Here is a 23,911-nt window from a genome sequence, read left to right on the forward strand (position 1 = left end):
ATATATATATATATATATATATATATATATATATATATATATATATATATATATATATATATAATAATGTAAATAATTCAATGTGTTTATCTTGTGTAATGACTGTATTATGATGATAGTATATATGATAGTATATATCTGTATCATGAATCAATTTAAGTGGACCCCGACTTAAACAAGTTGAAAAACTTATTCGGGTGTTACCATTTAGTGGTCAACTGTACGGAATATGTACTTCACTGTGCAACCTACTAATAAAAGAATCAATCAATCAATCAATATATATATATATATATATATATATATATATATATATATATATATATATATATATATATATATATATATATATATATACACTACCGTTCAAAAGTTTGGGGTCACCCAAACAATTTAGTGGAATAGCCTTCATTTCTAAGAACAAGAATAGACTGTCGAGTTTCAGATGAAAGTTCTCTTTTTATGGCCATTTTGAGCGTTTAATTGACCCCACAAATGTGATGCTCCAGAAACTCGATCTGCTCAAAGGAAGGTCCGTTTTGTAGCTTCTGTAACGAGCTAAAGTGTTTTCAGATGTGTGAACATGATTGCACAAGGGTTTTCTAATCATCAATTAGCCTTCTGAGCCAATGAGCAAACACATTGTACCATTAGAACACTGGAGTGATAGTTGCTGGAAATGGGCCTCTATACACCTATGTAGATATTGCACCAAAAAGCAGACATTTGCAGCTAGAATAGTCATTTACCACATTAGCAATGTATAGAGTGTATTTCTTTCAAGTTAAGACTAGTTTAAAGTTATCTTCATTGAAAAGTACAGTGCTTTTCCTTCAAAAATAAGGACATTTACATGTGACCCCAAACTTTTGAACGGTAGTGTATATATTTATATATATACTGTATAAATATATTTGTTTACATAAGCTGCAAAAAAAATATTACAATTTGACTTTGACTGTTGACCATATAACATTTGCAGTAGCGTAGACAAAAAAAAATCATTTTTAGTTGACAGAACACAGTGTCTATATTCTGTACAGTGATAGCCATAACAGTTTCATGATGTTCTCACATATACAGTAGGTATGAATGAATGATGGGTTCTCACTTCTCTGTAGAAAAGCACTATATAAATCTAATCCATTATTATTATTATTATATTGAGAAGGCAGCAGGCACCACACATGAGTGTGTGCTCCAGGCAGAACAAAGGTCAAAGAGGAAGTTTGAAACAAAAGAGAGTGACTGTTAACCTACGTTTATATAAGTGTATATAAGTGTATTTAAGTGTATATAATCCGGTGCGCCTTATATATGGACCAATATTGAGCCACAACAGGTCTCGCAACTACGGGATGCATAAAGTAACCCCAGCCTCTACTGTAGCGTCTATTCTATGCGCCTTATAATGCGGTGCGCCTTATATATGAACAAAGTTTTAAAATAGGCCATTTATTGAAGGTGCGCCTTATAATCCGGTGCGCCTTATATATGAACAAAGTTTACGCCTTATAATCCGGTGCGCCTTATAGTGCGGAATATACGGTAAGTGTATATAAGTGTATATTTGCAACAATATTCTAACACCTGACAGAAAGTGTGGGGCGGTAAGTGGAATGTTATCTGAATCAATTAGGGGTGTAACGGTACACAAAAATGTGGGTTCGGTACGTACCTCGGTTTAGAGGTCACGGTTCGGTTCATTTTCGGTACGGTAAGAAAACAACAAAATATAAAGTTTTGGGTTATTTATTTACCAAATTTGCAAAATCTTCCACCAAAAATATTTTTCTTCGTGTAATATTTGATGTGAAGTAATGGGAACCTTGGATAGGTCAATAATTCATAATAACATTGATTTTGATTCAATATTATGTTTTGAGCAATGACAGTTTGAAAGAAAAAAAAAACAGCTTTGTTTTATTATGTCAACATTGCAACTTTTTCTAAATGACATTTCACCTTTAAGCTTTTTTATTTCACTTTTGTTATGTTTTTGTTTATTTTCAAAGTATTTTTAGAATGTGCCGTGGGCCTTTAAAACATCAGCTGTGGGCCGCAAATGGCCTCCGGGGCACACTTTTGACACCCCTGCTATAGATAATAAAACATTAAATGTGATAAATCTATGGATAAAAAGCAGAGCCTGGCGACGCATGCACGTTTATCATAACTCTCTCTCTCTCTCTCTCTGTCTCTGCCCCTCCCTCACCAATGCTGCTGTTTGTTTTGTTTTTAACCCCTTCTTAACCCTGAACGTACATTGAAAATACACGCAACCCTAACTCAAAATGCCGGACATTTGAGGCATTTAAGAAACTCCGCCCTGACAGCTCCGCAAAAGAGGACATGTCCGGTGAAAAGAGGACGTATGGTCAGTCTATCCTAGCCCGTTAGCTGCTAGCATGCCGTGTGTTGTGCCTCGGTGTGCATTGTTTACACAACGTGCGTTACACTACTTAATATGTCTATGTGGAAACTTGTTCGGTACACCTCCGAACAAAACCGGAACCCCCGTACCGAAACAGTTCAATACAAATACACGTACCGTTACACCCCTAGAATACAGACATATAGATTTTTTACATGCACAAGTGTGATTATACACACTGAAATCCGAACACAAACATACTGATATACACATTTGCTACAATAAATCTTCTTGACGGTATCAGAGTTTTAGGGAACGTCCAGGGTTTGAGCCCAAGTAGCCACCGCTGCTAACCCTCCTGCTGACGTACGACAATTTGTTTTGTACATCCAGGCTTTAAACTGGAATGTGAGCTTTAGTATCAATTGAAACACATACTTGACATCCATCCATTTCTACCGCTTGTCCCTTACGGGGTCACGGGGGGGGAGCCTATCCCAGCTGCACACGGGCGGAAGGCGGGGTACACCCTGGACAAGTCACCACCTCATCGCAGGGCCAACACGGATAGACAACATTCACACTCACATTCACACACTAGGGACCATTTAGTGTTGCCAATCAATCTATTATTAACTTAAATTGCATTCTTTTTGTATTGTCGCAGTCCCACAAATTCCTTAGTAGATTTACCAAAACGTCACCGTGGAGTTATTGAGTCTGTTTAGCTGATTGGAGAGCTAAGCTTCCGCAGCTAGCGGGTCCATGACCATGACTTCTGTTTTGTTTGATCAGCCCTTTTACTGCCGTGTTACAGACACCATTTGGAAACAATTAAGGTGTGTAAATAAACATTTACAAAACCTTTGTGTAAATAACTAATTTTACAACATACATCTGCGGCTTATATATGGGAAAATATTTTTTTTTCCTAAATTTGCTGCTAACAAATGCAAAAATAATCACTTTGACGGAGCACAGTCCCGGTAAATCCTCTTGATGGTGCCAAACATCAACGATCAGATTCTTATGAAAGGACCTATTGTCCAGATGATCTGGCTTAACTTCACTAACGGTCTCTGTACAGTATGCATTTTTCTGCTCCATAAAATGAAACTGGCTGTAATTTCCCATGATATCAGTCAGTTTTTCAGCAATGGGCAGATGGAACACGTCTTTAGAGCAGCACACCCAGTCACACTCTTGGTGTGATGACTTGACAATCGACGGAACTGTAAATCAATTCGCCACCTAGCTGGTGTGGCATGTAAAACTATTATTTTGATCATGTTTTTGTCGCACTGGTCCATGGTTACTTCAAAACTAATATGGTTAACATTACAAGCAACAATTAAATATAAAATGTGATAATGCGTAGACATCATTTCCTAGGTTTCCTCCAGCTCTCTCAGCATATACACCTAATTTGTGATAGAATTTGTGATGGAATTTCCTTCCCTTGCCTTCTTTTCCTGGACTCTCACTATTATGTTAGATCCACTATGGACTGGACTCTCACAATATTATGTTAGATCCACTATGGACTGGACTCTCACACTATTATGTTAGATCCACTATGGACTGGACTCTCACACTATTATGTTAGATCCACTATGGACTGGACTCTCACACTATTATGTTAGATCCACTATGGACTGGACTCTCACACTATTATGTTAGATCCACTATGGACTGGACTCTCACAATATTATGTTAGATCCACTATGGACTGGACTCTCACACTATTATGTTAGATCCACTATGGACTGGACTCTCCCACTATTATGTTAGATCCACTATGGACTGGACTCTCACACTATTATGTTAGATCCACTATGGACTGGACTCTCACTATTATGTTAGATCCACTATGGACTGGACTCTCACTATTATGTTAGATCCACTATGGACTGGACTCTCACAATATTATGTTAGATCCACTATGGACTGGACTCTCACACTATTATGTTAGATCCACTATGGACTGGACTCTCACACTATTATGTTAGATCCACTATGGACTGGATTCTCACACTATTATGTTAGATCCACTATGGACTGGACTCTCACACTATTATGTTAGATCCACTATGGACTGGACTCTCACACTATTATGTTAGATCCACTATGGACTGGACTCTCACACTATTATGTTAGATCCACTATGGACTGGACTCTCACACTATTATGTTAGATCCACTATGGACTGGACTCTCACTATTATGTTAGATCCACTATGGACTGGACTCTCACACTATTATGTTAGATCCACTATGGACTGGACTCTCACACTATTATGTTAGATCCACTATGGACTGGACTCTCACACTATTATGTTAGATCCACTATGGACTGGACTCTCACTATTATGTTAGATCCACTATGGACTGGACTCTCACACTATTATGTTAGATCCACTATGGACTGGACTCTCACTATTATTTTTAAATCCACTATGGACTGGACTCTCACACTATTATGTTAGATCCACTATGGACTGGACTCTCACACTATTATGTTAGATCCACTATGGACTGGACTCTCACTATTATGTTAGATCCACTATGGACTGGACCCTCACACTATTATGTTAGATCCACTATGGACTGGACTCTCACACTATTATGTTAGATCCACTATGGACTGGACTCTCACTATTATGTTAGATCCACTATGGACTGGACTCTCACTATTATGTTAGATCCACTATGGACTGGACTCTCACACTATTATGTTAGATGCACTATGGACTGGACTCTCACTATTATGTTAGATCCACTATGGACTGGACTCTCACACTATTATGTTAGATCCACTATGGACTGGACTCTCACTATTATGTTAGATCCACTATGGACTGGACTCTCACTATTATGTTAGATCCACTATGGACTGGACTCTCACACTACTATGTTAGATCCACTATGGACTGGACTCTCACTATTATGTTAGATCCACTATGGACTGGACTCTCACTATTATGTTAGATCCACTATGGACTGGACTCTCACACTATTATGTTAGATCCACTATGGACTGGACTCTCACTATTATGTTAGATCCACTATGGACTGGACTCTCACTATTATGTTAGATCCACTATGGACTGGACTCTCACACTATTATGTTAGATCCACTATGGACTGGACTCTCACTATTATGTTAGATCCACTATGGACTGGACTCTCACACTATTATGTTAGATCCACTATGGACTGGACTCTCACTATTATGTTAGATCCACTATGGACTGGACTCTCACTATTATGTTAGATCCACTATGGACTGGACTCTCACACTATTATGTTAGATCCACTATGGACTGGACTCTCACTATTATGTTAGATCCACTATGGACTGGACTCTCACTATTATGTTAGATCCACTATGGACTGGACTCTCACACTATTATGTTAGATCCACTATGGACTGGACTCTCACACTATTATGTTAGATCCACTATGGACTGGACTCTCACACTATTATGTTAGATCCACTATGGACTGGACTCTCACACTATTATGTTAGATCCACTATGGACTGGACTCTCACACTATTATGTTAGATCCACTATGGACTGGACTCTCACACTATTATGTTAGATCCACTATGGACTGGACTCTCACACTATTATGTTAGATCCACTATGGACTGGACTCTCACTATTATGTTAGATCCACTATGGACTGGACTCTCACACTATTATGTTAGATCCACTATGGGCTGGACTCACACTATTATGTTAGATCCACTATGGACTGGACTCTCACACTATTATGTTAGATCCACTATGGACTGGACTCTCACACTATTATGTTAGATCCACTATGGACTGGACTCTCACAATATTATGTTAGATCCACTATGGACTGACTCTCACACTATTATGTTAGATCCACTATGGACTGGACTCTCACACTATTATATTAGATCCACTATGGACTGGACTCTCACTATTATGTTAGATCCACTATGGACTGGACTCTCACACTATTATGTTAGATCCACTATGGACTGGACTCTCACTATTATGTTAGATCCACTATGGACTGGACTCTCACACTATTATATTAGATCCACTATGGACTGGACTCTCACTATTATGTTAGATCCACTATGGACTGGACTCTCACACTATTATATTAGATCCACTATGGACTGGACTCTCACTATTATGTTAGATCCACTATGGACTGGACTCTCACACTATTATATTAGATCCACTATGGACTGGACTCTCACTATTATGTTAGATCCACTATGGACTGGACTCTCACACTATTATGTTAGATCCACTATGGACTGGACTCTCACACTATTATGTCAGACCCACTCGACGTCCATTGCATCCAGTCTCCCCTAGAGACCACATCTGTCATAGTCATTCTCATCGACGTCCCACTGGGTTGTGAGTTTTTCCTTGCCCTTATGTGGGCGCTGAACCGCGGATGTCGTTGTGGCTTGTGCAGCCCTTTGAGACACTTGTGATTTAGGGCTATATAAATAAACATTGATTGATTGATGATTGGTTGACTAGCTCCCACCTTTGTGAACACTCTTTGACCATGGACTCGTTGACCCATTGGACTCATCTGCTCTTTTGTGAATAATTCTTCATCGGGTCTCACTTTTTGCTGAAGCTCACTCTTGCGGAGGCGCCCTTTCATGGGTTGATTAACGTGGACCCCGACTTAAACAAGTTGAAAAACTTACTCAGGTGTTACCATTTAGTGGTCAATTGTACAGAATATGTACTTTACTGTGCAATCTACTAATACAAGTTTCAATCAATCAATCAATGGTGTTTCGGTACGAAATTGACAGTGCTTTTGCGGGAGTGCGACCAACGCTGTAGCATTTAGCACTTGTACGAGCGCGGATGACTTACGCGAGTGGGAGAGTGCGGGCTATGCAGGAGGTGAAACTATTCTTGGGACTGTGTTTTGACAGTTGTTGACTGTATTACAGTATATGGATTACATTATTTAATTAAATTACATATATGCACGATTATGTATTGCTAGAAGGTCATTCCTATGCACGTGTTGGAGCAATAAACACAGACTTCTTCTTATGAAATGCATTGCAACACTGCACATGTGTGCATAACTCCACAGAGCTGTAAACGTCTGGTGCAAGAATCACTATGGTAACATTATTTGAACATTTATTGCAATGATTTATAAGATGTATACGTCATCAGTAGTTTGTCTTTAGTCATTGGTATGTTTTTGCAACTTTGCTTCCTGCTGAGCCCTCCAGGCAGCGAGCACCTCGCTGTCCTCCCCTTCAGCAGCCGCCCGAGCTTTGGCTCTCTCCCTGGTTTGGGCAATGAACAGTGCAATGTCCTCTTCCTCATCGTCATCATCTGCACCCTGCCTTCCCCCCACTGTCTCATGACTTGTGTATTGTGAAGGGTAAGTGAACTTCCTCCTTGAGCTGACATCCCGCACCTCATCATTCTGGCTGTATGACCTTCCGGCTCGGCTGTGGCCGGAATATTCCATGTCGTCAGGAGATTTGACTTCACGCAGCCGAGATAGGTATGTGGCGGTGTCGCCGTAGGTCTTATCCTCGACATCCTCACTAGCACATGAGGCCCTGCGGCTGGAAAAGTCCAACTGGGAGGCAGAGTCGTCAAGGTCGTCGTAGGGGTCGTTTTCTGCAGTGGCTGCAGCTTTTTTCGGAGGAGGCCTGACACTCTTTAGCCAGTCGTCAATGCTTGTGTTCTTGTCCCTCTCCAGAGCTGGGTTTAGGTTCAGACATCCGGAGAGGCCAAATGTTCTCGCAGGTTTGCCTTTTTTCTTCTTTGCCTCCTCAAGAAAGTCCTCCTCTTTCCTTTGATTCTCCTCCTCCTCATCCCCATCTTCCTTTGGTTTCTTTTTCTTGTACAAAGTGCTACGCTTGTTGTCCTCCAGGATTTTCTTCTTCTCATAGGTCTCCATCTTGCCTCTCATGTCAGTCTTGATCTCTTTGTCCATGGCATTTAGTTTGCTCAAGTCGACCTGGTCCTGGAAGAGGCTGTACAGAGGGACGCTGGTGGTTGTGATTTTGTTTTTCCTGGTGTCCAGTGCAGAGCCTCGTGCACTGAAACTGCTACCTGCAAGAACAGACGATGGCGGACCACGAGCCTGCGACGTTGCACTGGAGTAGGAGGCTCCACTCAACATGGATGCTTTATCATCGTCCCCACCTCGGCCTGACATCACACTTGATGCAGCGGCAAAGCTCAACTCTGATCCTGCACGTGACGGAGGGGGCAAGCTCATCTCGCTCTGCTTCTGTTTGATGGTTTCACTAACCACATTGGCGATCCAGTTCTGGATACTGGCCAGGTTAACCATTGGTTCTCCCCCAGGTACCTGAACACTCTGAACTGGAAGGATGGGAGGAACTGGTGTTATAGGACTAGGATGCGCTGCAGATTGCATTGATTTTGTACTACGAGCATGTGACACAGATGATATGACAGAGGAACCTCCGCTGAGCATTGACATGTTGTCGTCAATGACGGCAGTCGGCGGTCCAGTGACTCCAGCTCCGGCCCAGAAGGCGGAGAGAGGTATTGTAGCTCCACTTACACAGCTCTCATTCTCCCAGCCGCACATGGACTGACTCTCTTCTAATGTTTTTTTGGACCGTTCCAGGAGCTCCTCTCGCCTTTGCCTCCGCTTGACAGTCGTCGAGTCCTCACCCCGACTCAGCTCCAGAATCTCATCCACGTTCTCCTCGCCGAGTCGTCTCTGCTGCCTCCGCTTCCATGTCTGATATGCTGTCAAGTTGACGTCTTCGAAGGATGGAGTTGCAGCTTTGACGCTGTCCCCTTTCTCGTCATCAACAACAGAACCGTTCTCCCCGTTGCCCCGGTCTTTCATGTTGAAGCCAAACTGGATTCTCTTAACCCGCCAGCGCTCCAACGGAGTCATCTTTTCCTTGTTCTTTTTGCAGAAGTTGTACATAGAGGTTGTGTCTGATAGGATGCTCTCCATCTCATCTTCAATCTTTTTCTTTGTCTCTTGTTCCTGTGTAATGTCACTTCCACTGCCTTTCTCATCATCCTTTTTGCGATAACGAGCTGCGGCTTGTTCCTCGATCTCCCTCAGCCGCTGCTTCCAAAGGTCGGAATAACTGGTACAACTGGAGGTGGACGTGGTGTCCGATGGAGGGCGTCTGTTGCGACGCTTCAAACGTTCTTTCATGGCACGCAAGTCCTCACTGGTGACGCTTTCCACATCGGCATCTGCACACATGCCGGGCGGCGAATCTTCCTCATCGCTGTTTAGCTGCGCCTCCCACCACTCCTCACTTTGGTACTGCTCATTTCTGCGCTGCCACTCATGGATCATGCTGTCCAGACCATCTTCGTCCACGACACCTTCGCCGCTTCCCACCTGCTCAGGCAGAACTGTCTTTTCTTCGGCACCGCGTGAAGGTTTGTTAGCCTGCAGTCTTATGGATCCACTTCTGAGTGCCTCGGCAGCCGCGGAGGAGGCCACACTGCTCATCACGCTGGCACCGTCTTCCTCCTCCTCCATCATGATGGAGTGCGCTTTTACCTCAATCATACTTTGCTCTCCCTCCTCATGGGTATCATCCTCACTTCCATCACCGAAAATAAGAGCGCGGGTGCGTGCATCAATAACGGAACACTGGCTCAGTGTGTCGTCATCGTCTCGCTCCTCCATCAGGTCTTCGTTGAGCTCTCGTAGCTGTTTCAGGAAACCCTCGTTGGGGTTGATGGGCCGCTTCTTCCTAATAGCTGTCAGGGCCTCTATGATGCTCATGTGCTGGAATATCATGAGGTAAGAAGCCACCAGAACAGCTGAGCGACTGACGCCCATCATGGAAATCACCAGAACTTTGCCTGCAAACAAAAGGAACACAGAGTTCTTCTTAACCCAAAGGGTTGAAGATCAACAACTCTTCATCCAAGACAAAACACCAGGTTTGAGTCATTTGCGACGTTCACCTCTGTGGCTAAGCAAAGCCTCATCAAAGAACTCAGCGGTGGGCCGGAAGTGTGGCGAAATGTCAGAGTCAACAAAGTCGTCCACCTCGATGCCCATGTAGTGCACGCCCATGCCGGCATAGAAAGCCTCCCCGGTGTAGACGCCTGTGTTGTGAGCAGTATTGAGAATGTGTGTGATGCCCATTCGCTTCAGGCGTGCCTTGTTTACAGCGACAGATCTGAGCCAAATGGAACAGTGAGTTTAAACACGTAATAATTTAAACTTCTACAGTGTACACTCCTAATTTCAAGTTGCACTGAATGAGAGGATATTGTGACACTCACTTTTCAGCAATGAAAATGTTTGGCCACACCTCGTCCACAGGCCTGCTTGGGGCCTCCAGGCGCTCCTGAACCATGGCCCTCTGGATGTCCAGCACACACGGGGTGTTGTAAGGACTGCGGTCGTCAATCATATCCTTGACTCGGTTGTAAAGATCCTCCACCATAAGCTGGTCCGCAGTTTCAAGCATGGAGTCTGGAATGGACTCAGGGCGGGCACCACGAGGTGGCAGCTCTGGGAACAACAGACAATCTACATTGAAATTCTTTTCAGGTAGGTTTTACACTCATCCCATACATAATAATAATAATAATAATAATAATAATAGATTTTATTTGTAAAAAGCACTTTACATTGGGTAAACAACCTCAAAGTGCTACAGTGTATAGAAAAATAAAATAAAAAGATAATAAAAAAATTAAAAAAAATAAAAACTAGAACAGCCAAATAGCTAAAACTAGTATGCATATATCTAAAAAAGGCTTTTTAAAAGGAAGGGTTTTTAAGCCTTTTTTAAAAGCATCCACAGTCTGTGGTGCCCTCAGGTGGTCAGGGAGAGCGCTCCACAGACTGGGAGCATTGAGCTTAAATGGTCAACGGTCATTTGTCCTGACGACCAATTACATTACAAATCCCACATTTGATGAAATAATAAAACATAAAATACAACAAAACCATTTAAAAATAGTGCCGTCAAACAAATATGAAAAAACAGATTCATCACATTTTTGCATTCTGAATAATTGCAGTAAATTACTTGCATCTAGAATTTACATTCACTTGAAAAAAGACCCCAATACTTTGACAAAAATGCATTTTTATTGTCAGAATGTCACAGAAATTGTTTAACAGTTTTACCTGAACGCATTACATTTTTTGTCCAAAACATGTTAACAGTCTGTCTGTCTGTGTTGGCCCTGCGACGAGGTGGCCACTTGTCCAGTTTATACCCCACCTTCCGCCCGAATGCAGCTGAGATAGGCTTCAGCACCCCCCGGCCACCCCAAAAAGGGACAAGCGGTAGAAAATGGATGGATGGAGTTTAATCTCAAATAATGTCAAATCTAAAGTCATGGGTGTACTTTGAAGTGAAATGGGCCAGCAAGCACACCAGTCATCGTTGCACTGGTGTATGCATCTGGCAAGAGAGCATGAAAAACCCCAAAACTAGCATGTGAAGTCAAAATAAATGATGTGATTACTTTGTGTTTATCAGTGGCGTGCAGTCACTAGAGGCAGGGGAGGCGGGGCCTCACCTGCCATCATGGAAAGAAAAAAAATGTAAAAAGAAAAAAAAAATAATTAAATTGTTATATGTATCCAGTGATTATACTAAAGTTATTTTCCATTTAACTTCACCAGTTTTAGATTATTTTTATTTTTATTTTCACATTTGCCGTTCAAATACAGAGACGAAACGGTGCGGTGATCAGCAGCCAGTTGAGGCACGTCACTCAGTTGTGTCTCAACATGGATTGTGCGCAATGACTCGGCTAACTGCTGGCCTGCTGTGCAGTGAAACTGTATTGCTATATGAATTATATCATCTAACTAAACTATGGCATAGTTTAGTTAGCTGAGGTATATAATGTACAGTGTATTTTGTCAAAAACTGTATGTGTGTAACGTATTTCTTGTGCTGAGCATTCATAAATCTGCTGCAAAAGACGTACTGGTTGAGGCTCGCAGTAATTCGGCCTCCTGGTGGTAGAGGCCGGTAGTGATCCCAGAGATCATTCCTCGGCCGCAGAAGAAAAAAAAAAAAAAGTTTGCAGCGATTGTTTATTTCCTCTCGCCTGGACTTTTATTAAAAACATGGAGGATTACATATGTGAAATAAAACCGTTTTCTAAACTGGACTTTCAATCGAAGCAGAAGGTAATAATTAAAGGTAGACCAACGCCGGAGCTAAAAGGTTTGCTTTTGACTTCGGGACAGAAGACCCGTTCTTTTCAAACGGCGTGGTACACACGCAAAGGCTGGCTGTGTGGATGTCCAGCAAGAAAGGTAAGACCATAATAATGTTTTTTTTTAATTAAATGTGCTTTTTTGTGTGCTACAGTTGTGTAAAGAATGCTGGTATGAGCTTTTAAACATAACCCGTTAACTGCTGCCAATCACATGGTGAATAAGATACTATTTAGGGTTCATATGTTTGTAAATCTGACTGTGATGATGCAGTGCCTCACCAGACATTAACCTCACCGCACGCCACTGGTGTTTATACATAATTAATGCCATAATCTTTGTGATTAAATGCACAAGTTAACTCGTTAAATTTGACAGGCCTCAGATAAAGAAAGCACAAAATGACCCAATTTCTTTTCTTCCCTTTTTTTTCTTTTCTTGCTATAGTACAAAAGGTTTTTGTCATGTTGGGTCAAATCCAATGTCTGGTGCAAAATTTAGAACTATAGATTGGTGAGTCATTGTATTTTCTTCATTTACTTTTTAAAGATGGAAAAAAAGATTTGAAAAAAAATATTCTTGTTAGTTTAGTGGTTTACATTAATTTGTATGCAACATCAAAAACGGCTGTGAGAACAAGAAATAAATATAAAGTGCTGGGTTTAAATGTTAATGAAGATTAATCACATGGTTGCTGTGTAAATATGATTTATTTCTAATGTATATTGATTTTGCATGAGCGATGAGACTGAAGAAGGAAGGGCGTATAGTATACATACACTTAAAGTGTTTATTAAAATCATCTTCATGTTAAAGGCTACCTATGAGGAGTTTCCTCCTTTCTGACTTACACATTTTATTACAATGTTGGATGCTCGTGTTGAATAATGCCAAAGCGTGAAATCATAGGGTTTATGCATTTGGCCGCAAGCTTGCACGCAGTTTTGGATGCCTCTGAAAGCTGCGTTTTGGAATATTCATTTAACATTTGGGCAATTTGTGATGTCACAGATTGACAAGGAACTATCGTGAGCATTGTTATTAGTTTGATTGATTGAGACTTTTATTAGTAGGTTGCACAGTGAAGTACATATTCCGTACAATTGACCACTAAATGGTAACACCCCAATAAGTTTTTCAACTTGTTTAAGTCGGGGTCCACTTAAATTGATTCATGATACAGATATATACTATCATATATACTATCATCATAATACAGTCATCACACAAGATAATCACAATGAATTATTTACATTATTTACAATCAGGGGTGTGGAGGGGGGGGGGGTAGGATATGGACATCAAGTAGTGGACATAGAGAGAGAGAGAGAGAGAGAGAGAGAGAGAGAGAGAGAGAGAGAGAGAGAGAGAGAGAGAGAGAAAGAGAGAGAGATCAGAAGGCATAAGAAAAAGTATCTGCATTTGATTGTTTACATTTGATTATTAGCAATCCGGGGAGGGTGTTAGTTTAGGGTTGTAGCTGCCTGGAGGTGAACTTTTATTGCGGTTTTGAAGGAGGATAGAGATGCCCTTTCTTTTATACCTGTTGGGAGCGCATTCCACATTGATGTGGCATAGAAAGAGAATGAGTTAAGACCTTTGTTAGATCGGAATCTGGGTTTAACGTGGTTAGTGGAGCTCCCCCTGGTGTTGTGGCTATGGCGGTCATTTACGTTAAGGAAGTAGTTTGACATGTACTTCGGTATCAGGGAGGTGTAGTGGATTTTATAGACTAGGCTCAGTGCAAGTTGTTTAACTCTGTCCTCCACCTTGAGCCTGCCCACTTTGGAGAAGTGGGTAGGAGTGAGGTGTGATCTGGGGTGGAGGTCTAGAAGTAACCTGACTAGCTTGTTCTGAGATGTTTGGAGTTTAGATTTGAGGGTTTTGGAGGTGCTAGGGTACCAGGAGGTGCATGCGTAATCCAAAAAGGGTTGAACGAGAGTTCCCGCCAGAATCCTCAAGGTGCTTTTGTTGACCAGAGAGGAGATTCTGTAGAGAAATCTCGTTCGATGGTTAACCTTTTTGATTACCTTGGTTGCCATTTTATCACAGGAAAGGTTAGCCTCTAGAATGGAACCTAGGTAGGTGACCTCATCTTTCCTGGTGATAACAATGTCACCCACTTTTATGCTCGCCTTTCTGTTCTGCTCCATTGCCTGCAACCTTCAGTGTTATTCCTTCTTTTTCAATGCTCTCTTGCATTGTCTGATGTCTATAAAAATACGTCCTTGATTATGTGTGTAACGTTATGTTAAGGAGACGAGTACAGCTTTCTGCAACACAGGAACTGTTCATTACTCACGAGGCCCATGAACATCTTTACTAGCTCGTAGGCAGTGTTGGGTTAGTTACTGAAAACCAGTAACTAGTTACAATTACTAGTTACTTTATTTCAAAAGTAACTCAGTTACTAACTCAGTTACTTACACCAAAAAGTAATGCGTTACTGTGAAAAGTAACTATTTAGTTACTTATCCCCCCCCCCCCCCCCCCCCCCCCCTTTTTTTTAAGGCTCCCATTAATGCCCTTTTAGCCTTCATTTCAGTACTGTTATTGCACTGGACAATAATACAATCTGTTGATCAACTTGACATGCATTTGCATCACTGAACTCAGAAAGCAATGTGCTATACATACAACACACAAACAATGTGGTCTACATACAACACACAAACAATGTGGTCTACATACAACACACAAACAATGTGGTCTACATACAACACACAAAGACAAAGATATGTTTCAAAGGGCCAATTTATTTCAGGCCAGAAAAAATTGACAAAACTATTTTAAATAGCTGCAACATAATGGCACTTTAACTTTAACTCTAAGTAGATAGGATCTTTGATCCAAGACACAACTTACATTTAACTAAAATGTTATTTTCTTTGTGCTCGACAAAGGAAAAGTATTGAGAATGTCTCCATGTTAAAAAACTCGACTTCTGGCTTCGCCATGATGTCTTGTTAGTTGTTATGAGAGTAGCGTATGTGTGTGTGTGTGTGTGTGTGTGTGTGTGGCCCTTTAAGATATGACAGCATGAGCGGTGAGTGACGTCAGTGAGTGAGTGGGCGAGAGAGGTGAGGGAGCGGCGACAGTGAGTGCGTGTAGGTGCTCTAGCTTGGTGGATGGCTGCGTGCAATAAAGTCGCAAAGTTGCAACAAACCGCCGGGCTCGTCATTCACCCTCAGCTGTAAAGACCCTCTTCCGGGTAAAGTGAAGGTTGTTAGACCCGATGTACGGCTTTGGAGGAACGTCTTCCCTGCGGGGAGGCGTGCTTTCTGTGGGTGGGGGAAAGCACGCCTCTTCTTTTCCACCGGAGCGCTCCAATAAAACACACTCAGATCTTCAGTTTCTAGCCGATACTACATACAAATAACGTAAAATAACGCAGTAACGCATCATGCAGTAACGGTAACTGAGTTACTGTATATAAAAAAATAACGCGTTAGATTACTAGTTACCGCCGAAACTAACGGCGTTACAGTAGTCCCAACACTGCTCGTAGGTGTGCTGACACTATTTCCGGCCTTCCCGTCTGATCTCCAGCTAAGCCTTCTGGGTGCTCACACAACAATTACCAACACAATTTGTCGATTTTACACGGGACAATTCATCAAGATGGGTCACTACAAAGTTGGATTTGACGCAAAACTCGGACGAAAATGAGGAAACACAAGAAAAGGTCGTCTTTTTCTTTCAGCATCATCAGATGTGATGGCAGCCGCCGGGAACTTGTCTAAATATTCTGCGCCATTGTTCACGCACGCTGCAAACATTAAAGCATGAGCAATCGGAATTGACAATGCGAGACGCGGAATGCTAACAACACGGCTCATGGTCGTAACTGCGACTGTCAGGTTGACCACGTTTTTGCAGAACAACACATGCTTGGTTTCAGCACATGGAAACCCAGTTTTGACTCAAACAAATGACCCAGGATGTGACATAGTATTTACACGCAGTGGCCGTGTTTTAGGGGCTAGGCTATGACCATAGCAATACGTACAGTACTTACCGGTAGCTCAGAGGATCTACCGGTAAGTACTGTAATCTACAGGAGATCACACTCAATATTGTGTGAAACGATGTATTTAATGCTCTAACTATGAAAACTTAGCAGAAATGTGTTTACAACCGTCAGAGGCCTGGAACCAACTGTCCGTGATAAATGAGGGACAATTGTAATGAGTACATACAAAATATATATATATATATATATATATATATATATATATATATATATATATATATATATATATATATATATATATATATATATATATATATATATATATATATATATATATATATATATATATATATGTATGTGTGGGAAAAAATCACAAGACTATTTCATCTCTACAGGCCTGTTTCATGAGGGGTTTCCTCAATCCTCAGGAGAATCCAGAGAATCCTCAGAAATCTCCTGGCCTGTAGAGATGAAATAGTCTTGTGATTTTTTCCCACACATACATATTACGCTCTACCACGGTATCGAGCACTATTTTTTGGATAATCTAATTAAGACATATATATATATATATATATATATATATATATATATATATATATATATATATATATATATATATATATATATATATATATATTAGGGGTGTAACGGTACACAAAAATTTCGGTTCGGTACGTACCTTGGTTTAGAGGTCACGGTTCGGTTCATTTTTGGTACAGTAATAAAACAACAAAATAATAAATGTTTGGGTTATTCATTTACCAAATTTGCAAAATCTTCCAGCAAAAATATTTTTCTTAGTGTAATATTTGATGTGAAGTAATGGGAACCTTGGATAGGTCAATAATTCATAATAACATTGATTTTGATTCAATATTATGTTTTGAGCAATGAAAAAAAAGCAGCTTTGTTTTATTAGTCAACATTGCAACTTTTTCTAAATTACATTTAACCTTTAAGCTTTTTTATTTCACTTTTGTTATGTTTTTGTTTATTTGAATAGTATTTTTAGAATGTGCCGTGGGCCTTTAAAACATTAGCTGTGGGCCGCAAATGGCCTCCGGGGCACACTTTTCACACCCCTGCTATAGATAATAAAACATGAAATGTGATAAATCTATGGATAAAAAGCAGAGCCTGGCGACGCATGCGCGTTTATCATAACTCTCTCTCTCTCTCTGTCTCTGCCCCTCCCTCACCAATGCTGCTGTTTGTTTTGTTTTTAACCCCTTCTTAACCCTGAACGTACATTGAAAATACACGCAGCCCTAACTCAAAATGCCGGACATTTGAGGCATTTAAGAAACTCCGCCCTGACAGCTCCGCAAAAGAGGACATGTCCGGTGAAAAGAAGACGTATGGTCAGTCTATCCTAGCCCGTTAGCTGCTAGCATGCCGTGTGTTGTGCCTCGGTGTGCATTGTTTACACAACGTGCGTTACGCTACTTAATATGTCCGTGTGGAAACTCGTTCGGTACACCTCCGAACCGAACCGAACCGAAATGGTTCAATACAAATACACGTACCGTTACACCCCTAATATATATATATATATATGAACACAGACACACACACAAACAGATAGCCCGGCCTTGCTCTTTTAACCCATTTTGGCCCCCTAGTCAAAAAGTTTGGGGACCCCTGGTTTAGACAAATGATAGGAGAACTTACTTTAAACAGGATCATCTGCTGGAATTTGCCAGCACGATAATGTTGGCTAATTTTCTTTGATTCCTCCAGCATGAATCTCCAGAAGACGGGTGCAGACTCACCCACATACATCATTAGTGACCACAGACCTCAGTCATTGGACCTAATCGTCTCGTTTGACTCACACCACATTCCTCTTCAGATTCACCCCACTCTCAGCAGCTTAATAGGGAATCCATGTTTCATCTTCTGCACTTCCAATTATGTCCCCCGTGTGCGTATGCGCTGCGTCGGTGTCCTGCTGGCTGCAGAAGCGGTCGCAGCAGGAGTTCCGATCACTCATAATCAATGTGGCTGAGAGAACTGAGAGAATCTGGGAGCTTTTCGGGCTTCTTGCAACCTTCAGACACCCTCAGAACTTTTAACAGCACTACCTCAGACTGTACGTTCCAGGCCTCTCATATGATCAAATAGGGCAAAATATTTTCATGAGTTCATGGAACTGTGTCTCACCCTCACTGATGATCTTTTTGGCAGCGACGGCAGATGACAGGTGGATGGGCTCCATGAAGATGCTGGCGGCTTCCGAGCCTGAGATGCTGGAAAACCTGGACTCTGACATCATGGAGAGACTGGAAACAACAGAGACAAAGTTGTCCTGTGTTCTGCGCGGATTGTTTTTCAGAGCTGGTGTGTTACCTGGGCGATGGGCAGCGCAGGTAACGAGATTGGATTCCCTGAATGGGACTGTCCTCCTCCTCACAATCGGGGACCATCTGATCTTCACCTTCGCTGGCAGACGCCATGACGGCGGACGTGATTCCTTCCTGTTCAGTGAAACCGGTGTCCTCTTTCCCCACCCGACGAAAAAATTATTAACATGAAGCAGCAAAATAAAGTTTATTCCGCAGCAGAGGAAAATTGGCTATGACTCTCATCGATACAATTTTGTTAGTTGTGGTGAGGTGAATTATACCGTGTACCATTTTCTTGTGTTTGTATTTGGTCACAGAATCCTTTAGAGCAGGGGTCACCAACCTTTTCGAAACCAAGAGCTACTTCTTGGGTAGTGATTAATGCGAAGGGCTACCAGTTTGATACACACTTAAATAAATTGCCAGAAATAGCCAATTTGCTCAATTTACCTTTAACTCTATGTTATTATTAATAATTAATGATATTTACACTTAATTGAACGGTTTAAAAGAGGAGAAAACACGAAAAAAATTACAATTACATTTTGAAACATAGCTTATCTTCAATTTCGACTCTTTAAAATTCAAAATTCAACCGAAAAAAAGAAGAGAAAAACTAGCTAATTTGAATCTTTTTTAAAAAATTTAAAAAAGAATTTATGGAACATCATAAGTAATTTTTCCTGATTAAGATTAATTTTAGAATTTTGATGACATGTTTTAAATAGGTTAAAATCCAATCTACACTTTGTTAGAATATATAACAAATTGGACCAAGCTATATTTCTAACAAAGACAAATTATTATTTCTTCTAGATTTTCCAGAACAAAATGTTTCAAAGAAATTCAAAAGACTTTGAAATAAGATTTAAATTTGATTCTACAGATTTTCTAGATTTGCCGGAATAATTTTTTTGAATTTTAATCATAATAAGTTTGAAGAAATATTTCACAAATATTCTTTGTCGAAAAACAGAAGCTAAAATGAAGAATTAAATTAAAATGTATTTATTATTCTTTACAATAAAAATAAAAAAATTGACTTGAACATTGATTTAAATTGTCAGGAAAGAAGAGGAAGGAATTTAAAAGGTCAAAAGGTATATGTGTTTAAAAATCCTAAAATCATTTTTAAGGTTGTATTTTTTCTCTAAAATTGTCTTTCTGAAAGTTATAAGAAGCAAAGTAAAAAAAATAAATGAATTTATTTAAACAAGTGAAGACCAAGTCTTTAAAATATTTTCTTGGATTTTCAAATTTTATTTGAGTTTTGTCTCTCTTAGAATTAAAAATGTCGAGCAAAGCGAGACCAGCTTGCTAGTAAATAAACACAATGTAAAAAATAGAGGCAGCTCACTGGTAAGTGCTGCTATTTGAGCTATTTTTAGAACAGGCCAGCGGGCTACTCATCTGGTCCTTACGGGCTACCTGGTGCCCGCGGGCACCACGTTGGTGACCCCTGCTTTAGAGGATTATTCTACTGAGGACATATGCCCTTAGATAGCTTCAAAAGTGCACATGTCCATCACAAACTCTCCAGAGAGTGTTGGCTCTCGCCCCCAGGAAATTGGAATCCTACAGGAATGCAGGTTTGGATTTTAGGAGGAAGTGTACAGACATTAGCAACATCTGGTAGGAAGCCCTCACAAGTAGGAGTAGAGGATAGGGGTCGGTGGTCACCCGGCTCAAACCGATCACATGAAATAGGTTAACTGGCCAAGCAACAAACTGGGGTTTGTCCAGACTGACCTGCCCCAAGGCTAGAACAACATAGAGTAATAAGCGGTAGAAAATGGATGGATGGATAAAGTTAAAGTTAAAGTACCAATGATTGTCACACACACACTAAGTGTGGCGAAATTGTTATTTACAGATAAACACTGACATTTATAAATTGTCATTCACAGCTGAAATGGACCATTGAATTTGTCATTTACCGAGAGGACGACTTTCTGACTGTTGGACATTGCGACTAAAAGCCTGACTTTTTGTAAACAATTCGGTACACTTTATTGTTTAGTTTAGGTTAGTCTTTATTTGAAGGGACAATGCACAGAAACCTTAAGTTTAAAGACAGATATGTTCTGTACCAGATTATAGCTAATTAGCTCATTTCCATCTGCAGTCCCTGGCTACCTAAATTAAAGGGACACAAAAATCATGCAATAAAATTATAACAATAAAATCATACTATAGCATGTAATCAAATTAAGAAAAGTTATGAAATGCCCTTTCATTGACACATACTTAATATACAATACAAGCACACCTCTCCTTTACATCATAACTCAGACAATACCTGCTCTTGTTCACATCTGTCATCATTTGTAAAACACAAGCATGATTTTAACAGACACACCTCACAGTTTACAACAAAATGCTCTCATGGATAAATATAATACACATTAAGTTGATGTGTCAATCATAGTGGCCACCTTATTGACCGTGTGAGCAACTTTGATTGCTCCATAGCCACTTTTTAACTTTAATTTGTATATGATTGCTTTGTATTTCAACGACTTACTTTTGAGTAAAAGAACTAATATTGTTTGTTTATTGACATGGTATCAGCGTAGAAATATAGTAAACCACTCCTCCATACCTCATCAGTCTGATTTGTATCAACTACCCTGAGAGGTGAAATGTGGTGGAAACACAAACCACACACTTCTACAGGAACCTATAGATCCAGGAACCTCAGGTTCCAGGAACCGAAAGTTCCTGAACTTTTGATGGAAAAGGGCCTGATGAGTTAGTGGATTTAGATTGGGTGTTGACATGAACCACTTCGGCTGTCTTTGCTCATCATGGCTTCAGCAAGAATAAACTAAAATACATGTTTGTCAGAAAGTAAGACGTACAAAGATGTCGGGCCTCACCTAATCATGTGACGTTTATATTTAGTTAGCTGATGATATTGTCTGAGTGCTTTCAGGCCTGGCAGCAGATCTATTTTAAGCGACAGCTGTGTCGCAAGCCTTAGTGCAGCGTTGTGTCGATCTTTGTTCCAATCAAGCCGTAACAGCCAGACAAGTCACACAAACATCCACACAATCGCTTGTCTTCATACCAACAAAGTGTTTGTCTTACCTTGGCAGCCGGGGGTAGTGTCCATCTGAGGAGGTCCTGGCAAGCACTGACACATGGTCCTAAAGTGACGTGCACCCCCCATTTATACCCCCCTCCACCATTCAGGAGGCCTGGACATCCGACACCAAACACTGCAACACAACTAGTCTCTCCTGACACTTTCTAGAAGACCCTCCTCTTCACTTCTACCTTCCTACAGTCCTCGTTTCCTTCTTATCATTCTTTATTCCTGTCTTTGTTTCAGTACCACTATAGTTTTTATCCATCCTCCCTCCTATATAAAAAATATAGTTTTGTTTTAAAATATTTACACCCATCTTACTGTATACATCAGGGGTCACCAACCTTTTTGAAAGCAAGAGCTACTTCTTGGGTAGTGATTAATGCGAAGGGCTACCAGTTTGATACACACTTCAATAAATTGCCAGAAATAGCCAATTTGCTCAATTTACCTTTAACTCTATGTTATTATTAATAATTAATGATATTTACACTTAATTGAACGGTTTAAAAGAGGAGAAAACACGAAAAAAATTACAATTAAATTTTGAAACATAGTTTGTCTTCAATTTCGACTCTTTAAAATTCAAAATTCAACAGAAAAAAAGAAGATACAAACTTGAAAAAATAATTTATGGAACATCATTAGTAATTTTTCCTGATTAAGAATAATTTTAGAATTTTGATGACATGTTTTAAATAGGTTAAAATCCAATCTACACTTTGTTAGAGTATATAGCAAATTGGACCAAGCTATATTTCTAACAAAGACAAATAACTATTTTTTCTAGATTTTCCAGAACAAAATTTTTAAAAAATATCAAGACTTTAAAATAAGATTTAAATTTGATTCTACAGATTTTCTGGATTTGCCAGAATAATTTTTTTGAATTTTAATCATAATAAGTTTGAAGAAATATTTCACGAATATTCTTCGTCAAAAAAACAGAAGCTAAAATGAAGAATTAAATTAAAATTGATTTATTATTCTTTACAATAAAAAATTTTTTTTTACTTGAACATTGATTTAAATTGTCAGGAAAGAAGAGGAAGGAATTTAAAAGGTAAAAAGGTATATGTGTTTAAAAATCCTAAAACCATTTTTAAGGTTGTATTTTTTGTCTAAAATTGTCTTTCTGAAAGTTATAAGAAGCAAAGTAAAAAAATGAATGAATTTATTTAAACAAGTGAAGACCAAGTCTTTAAAATATTTTAATGGATTTTCAAATTCTATTTGAGTTTTGTCTCTCTTAGAATTAAAAATGTCGGGCAAAGTGAGACCAGCTTGCTAGTAAATAAATACAATTTAAAAAATAGAGGCAGCTCACTGGTAAGTGCTGCTATTTGAGCTATTTTTAGAACAGGCCAGCGGGCTACTCATCTGGTCCTTACGGGATACGCGGTGCCCGTGGGATTGATTTACGTGGACCCCGACTTAAACAAGTTGAAAAACTTATTCGGGTGTTACCATTTAGTGGTCAATTGTACGGAATATGTACTGAACTGTGCAATCTACTAATAAAAGTTTCAATCAATCAATCAAAACCCATCCAAATGATGAGAATCAGGTGTCCTAATCACTTGGCCCGGTGTATCAAATCAAGCACTTAGGCATGGAGACTGTTTCTACAAACATTTGTGAAAGAATGGGCCGCTCGCAGTGATTTCCAGCGTGGAACTGTCCTAGGATGCCACCTGTGCAACAAAACCAGTCCTGAAATTTCCTTGCTCCGAAATATTCCAAAGTCAACTTAATTCTAAGAAAAGTGAAGAGTTTGGGAACAACAGCAAGTCAGCCACCAAGTGGTAGGCCAGGTAAAGTGACAGAGAGGTCAGCATAGTGCAAAGACTTTCTGCACAGTCACTTGCTACACAGCTCCAAACTTCATGTCACCTTCCAATTAGCCCACGTACAGTACGCAGAGAG

At 40.1% G+C, this 23,911-nt stretch overlaps 1 protein-coding gene across 1 annotated transcript; it reads right to left on the reverse strand.

Annotated features, from left to right (window-relative positions):
- Positions 1-7,573: 7,573 nt before the first annotated feature.
- On the reverse strand, positions 7,574-22,050 carry dusp27 (dual specificity phosphatase 27). Its single transcript, XM_062041989.1, has 6 exons — positions 21,985-22,050; positions 18,899-19,049; positions 18,713-18,831; positions 10,668-10,899; positions 10,344-10,561; positions 7,574-10,238 (listed from the first exon to the last, which is right to left on the reverse strand). The coding sequence occupies exons 1-6, from the start codon at positions 22,037-22,039 to the stop codon at positions 7,588-7,590; spliced, it is 3,426 nt and encodes a 1,141-aa protein (XP_061897973.1). The 5' UTR covers positions 22,040-22,050; the 3' UTR covers positions 7,574-7,587.
- Positions 22,051-23,911: the final 1,861 nt, after the last annotated feature.

This window comes from Entelurus aequoreus, linkage group LG01 (genome assembly GCF_033978785.1).
Source record: "Entelurus aequoreus isolate RoL-2023_Sb linkage group LG01, RoL_Eaeq_v1.1, whole genome shotgun sequence".
In the NCBI taxonomy this organism is placed as follows: Eukaryota; Metazoa; Chordata; class Actinopteri; order Syngnathiformes; family Syngnathidae; genus Entelurus; species Entelurus aequoreus.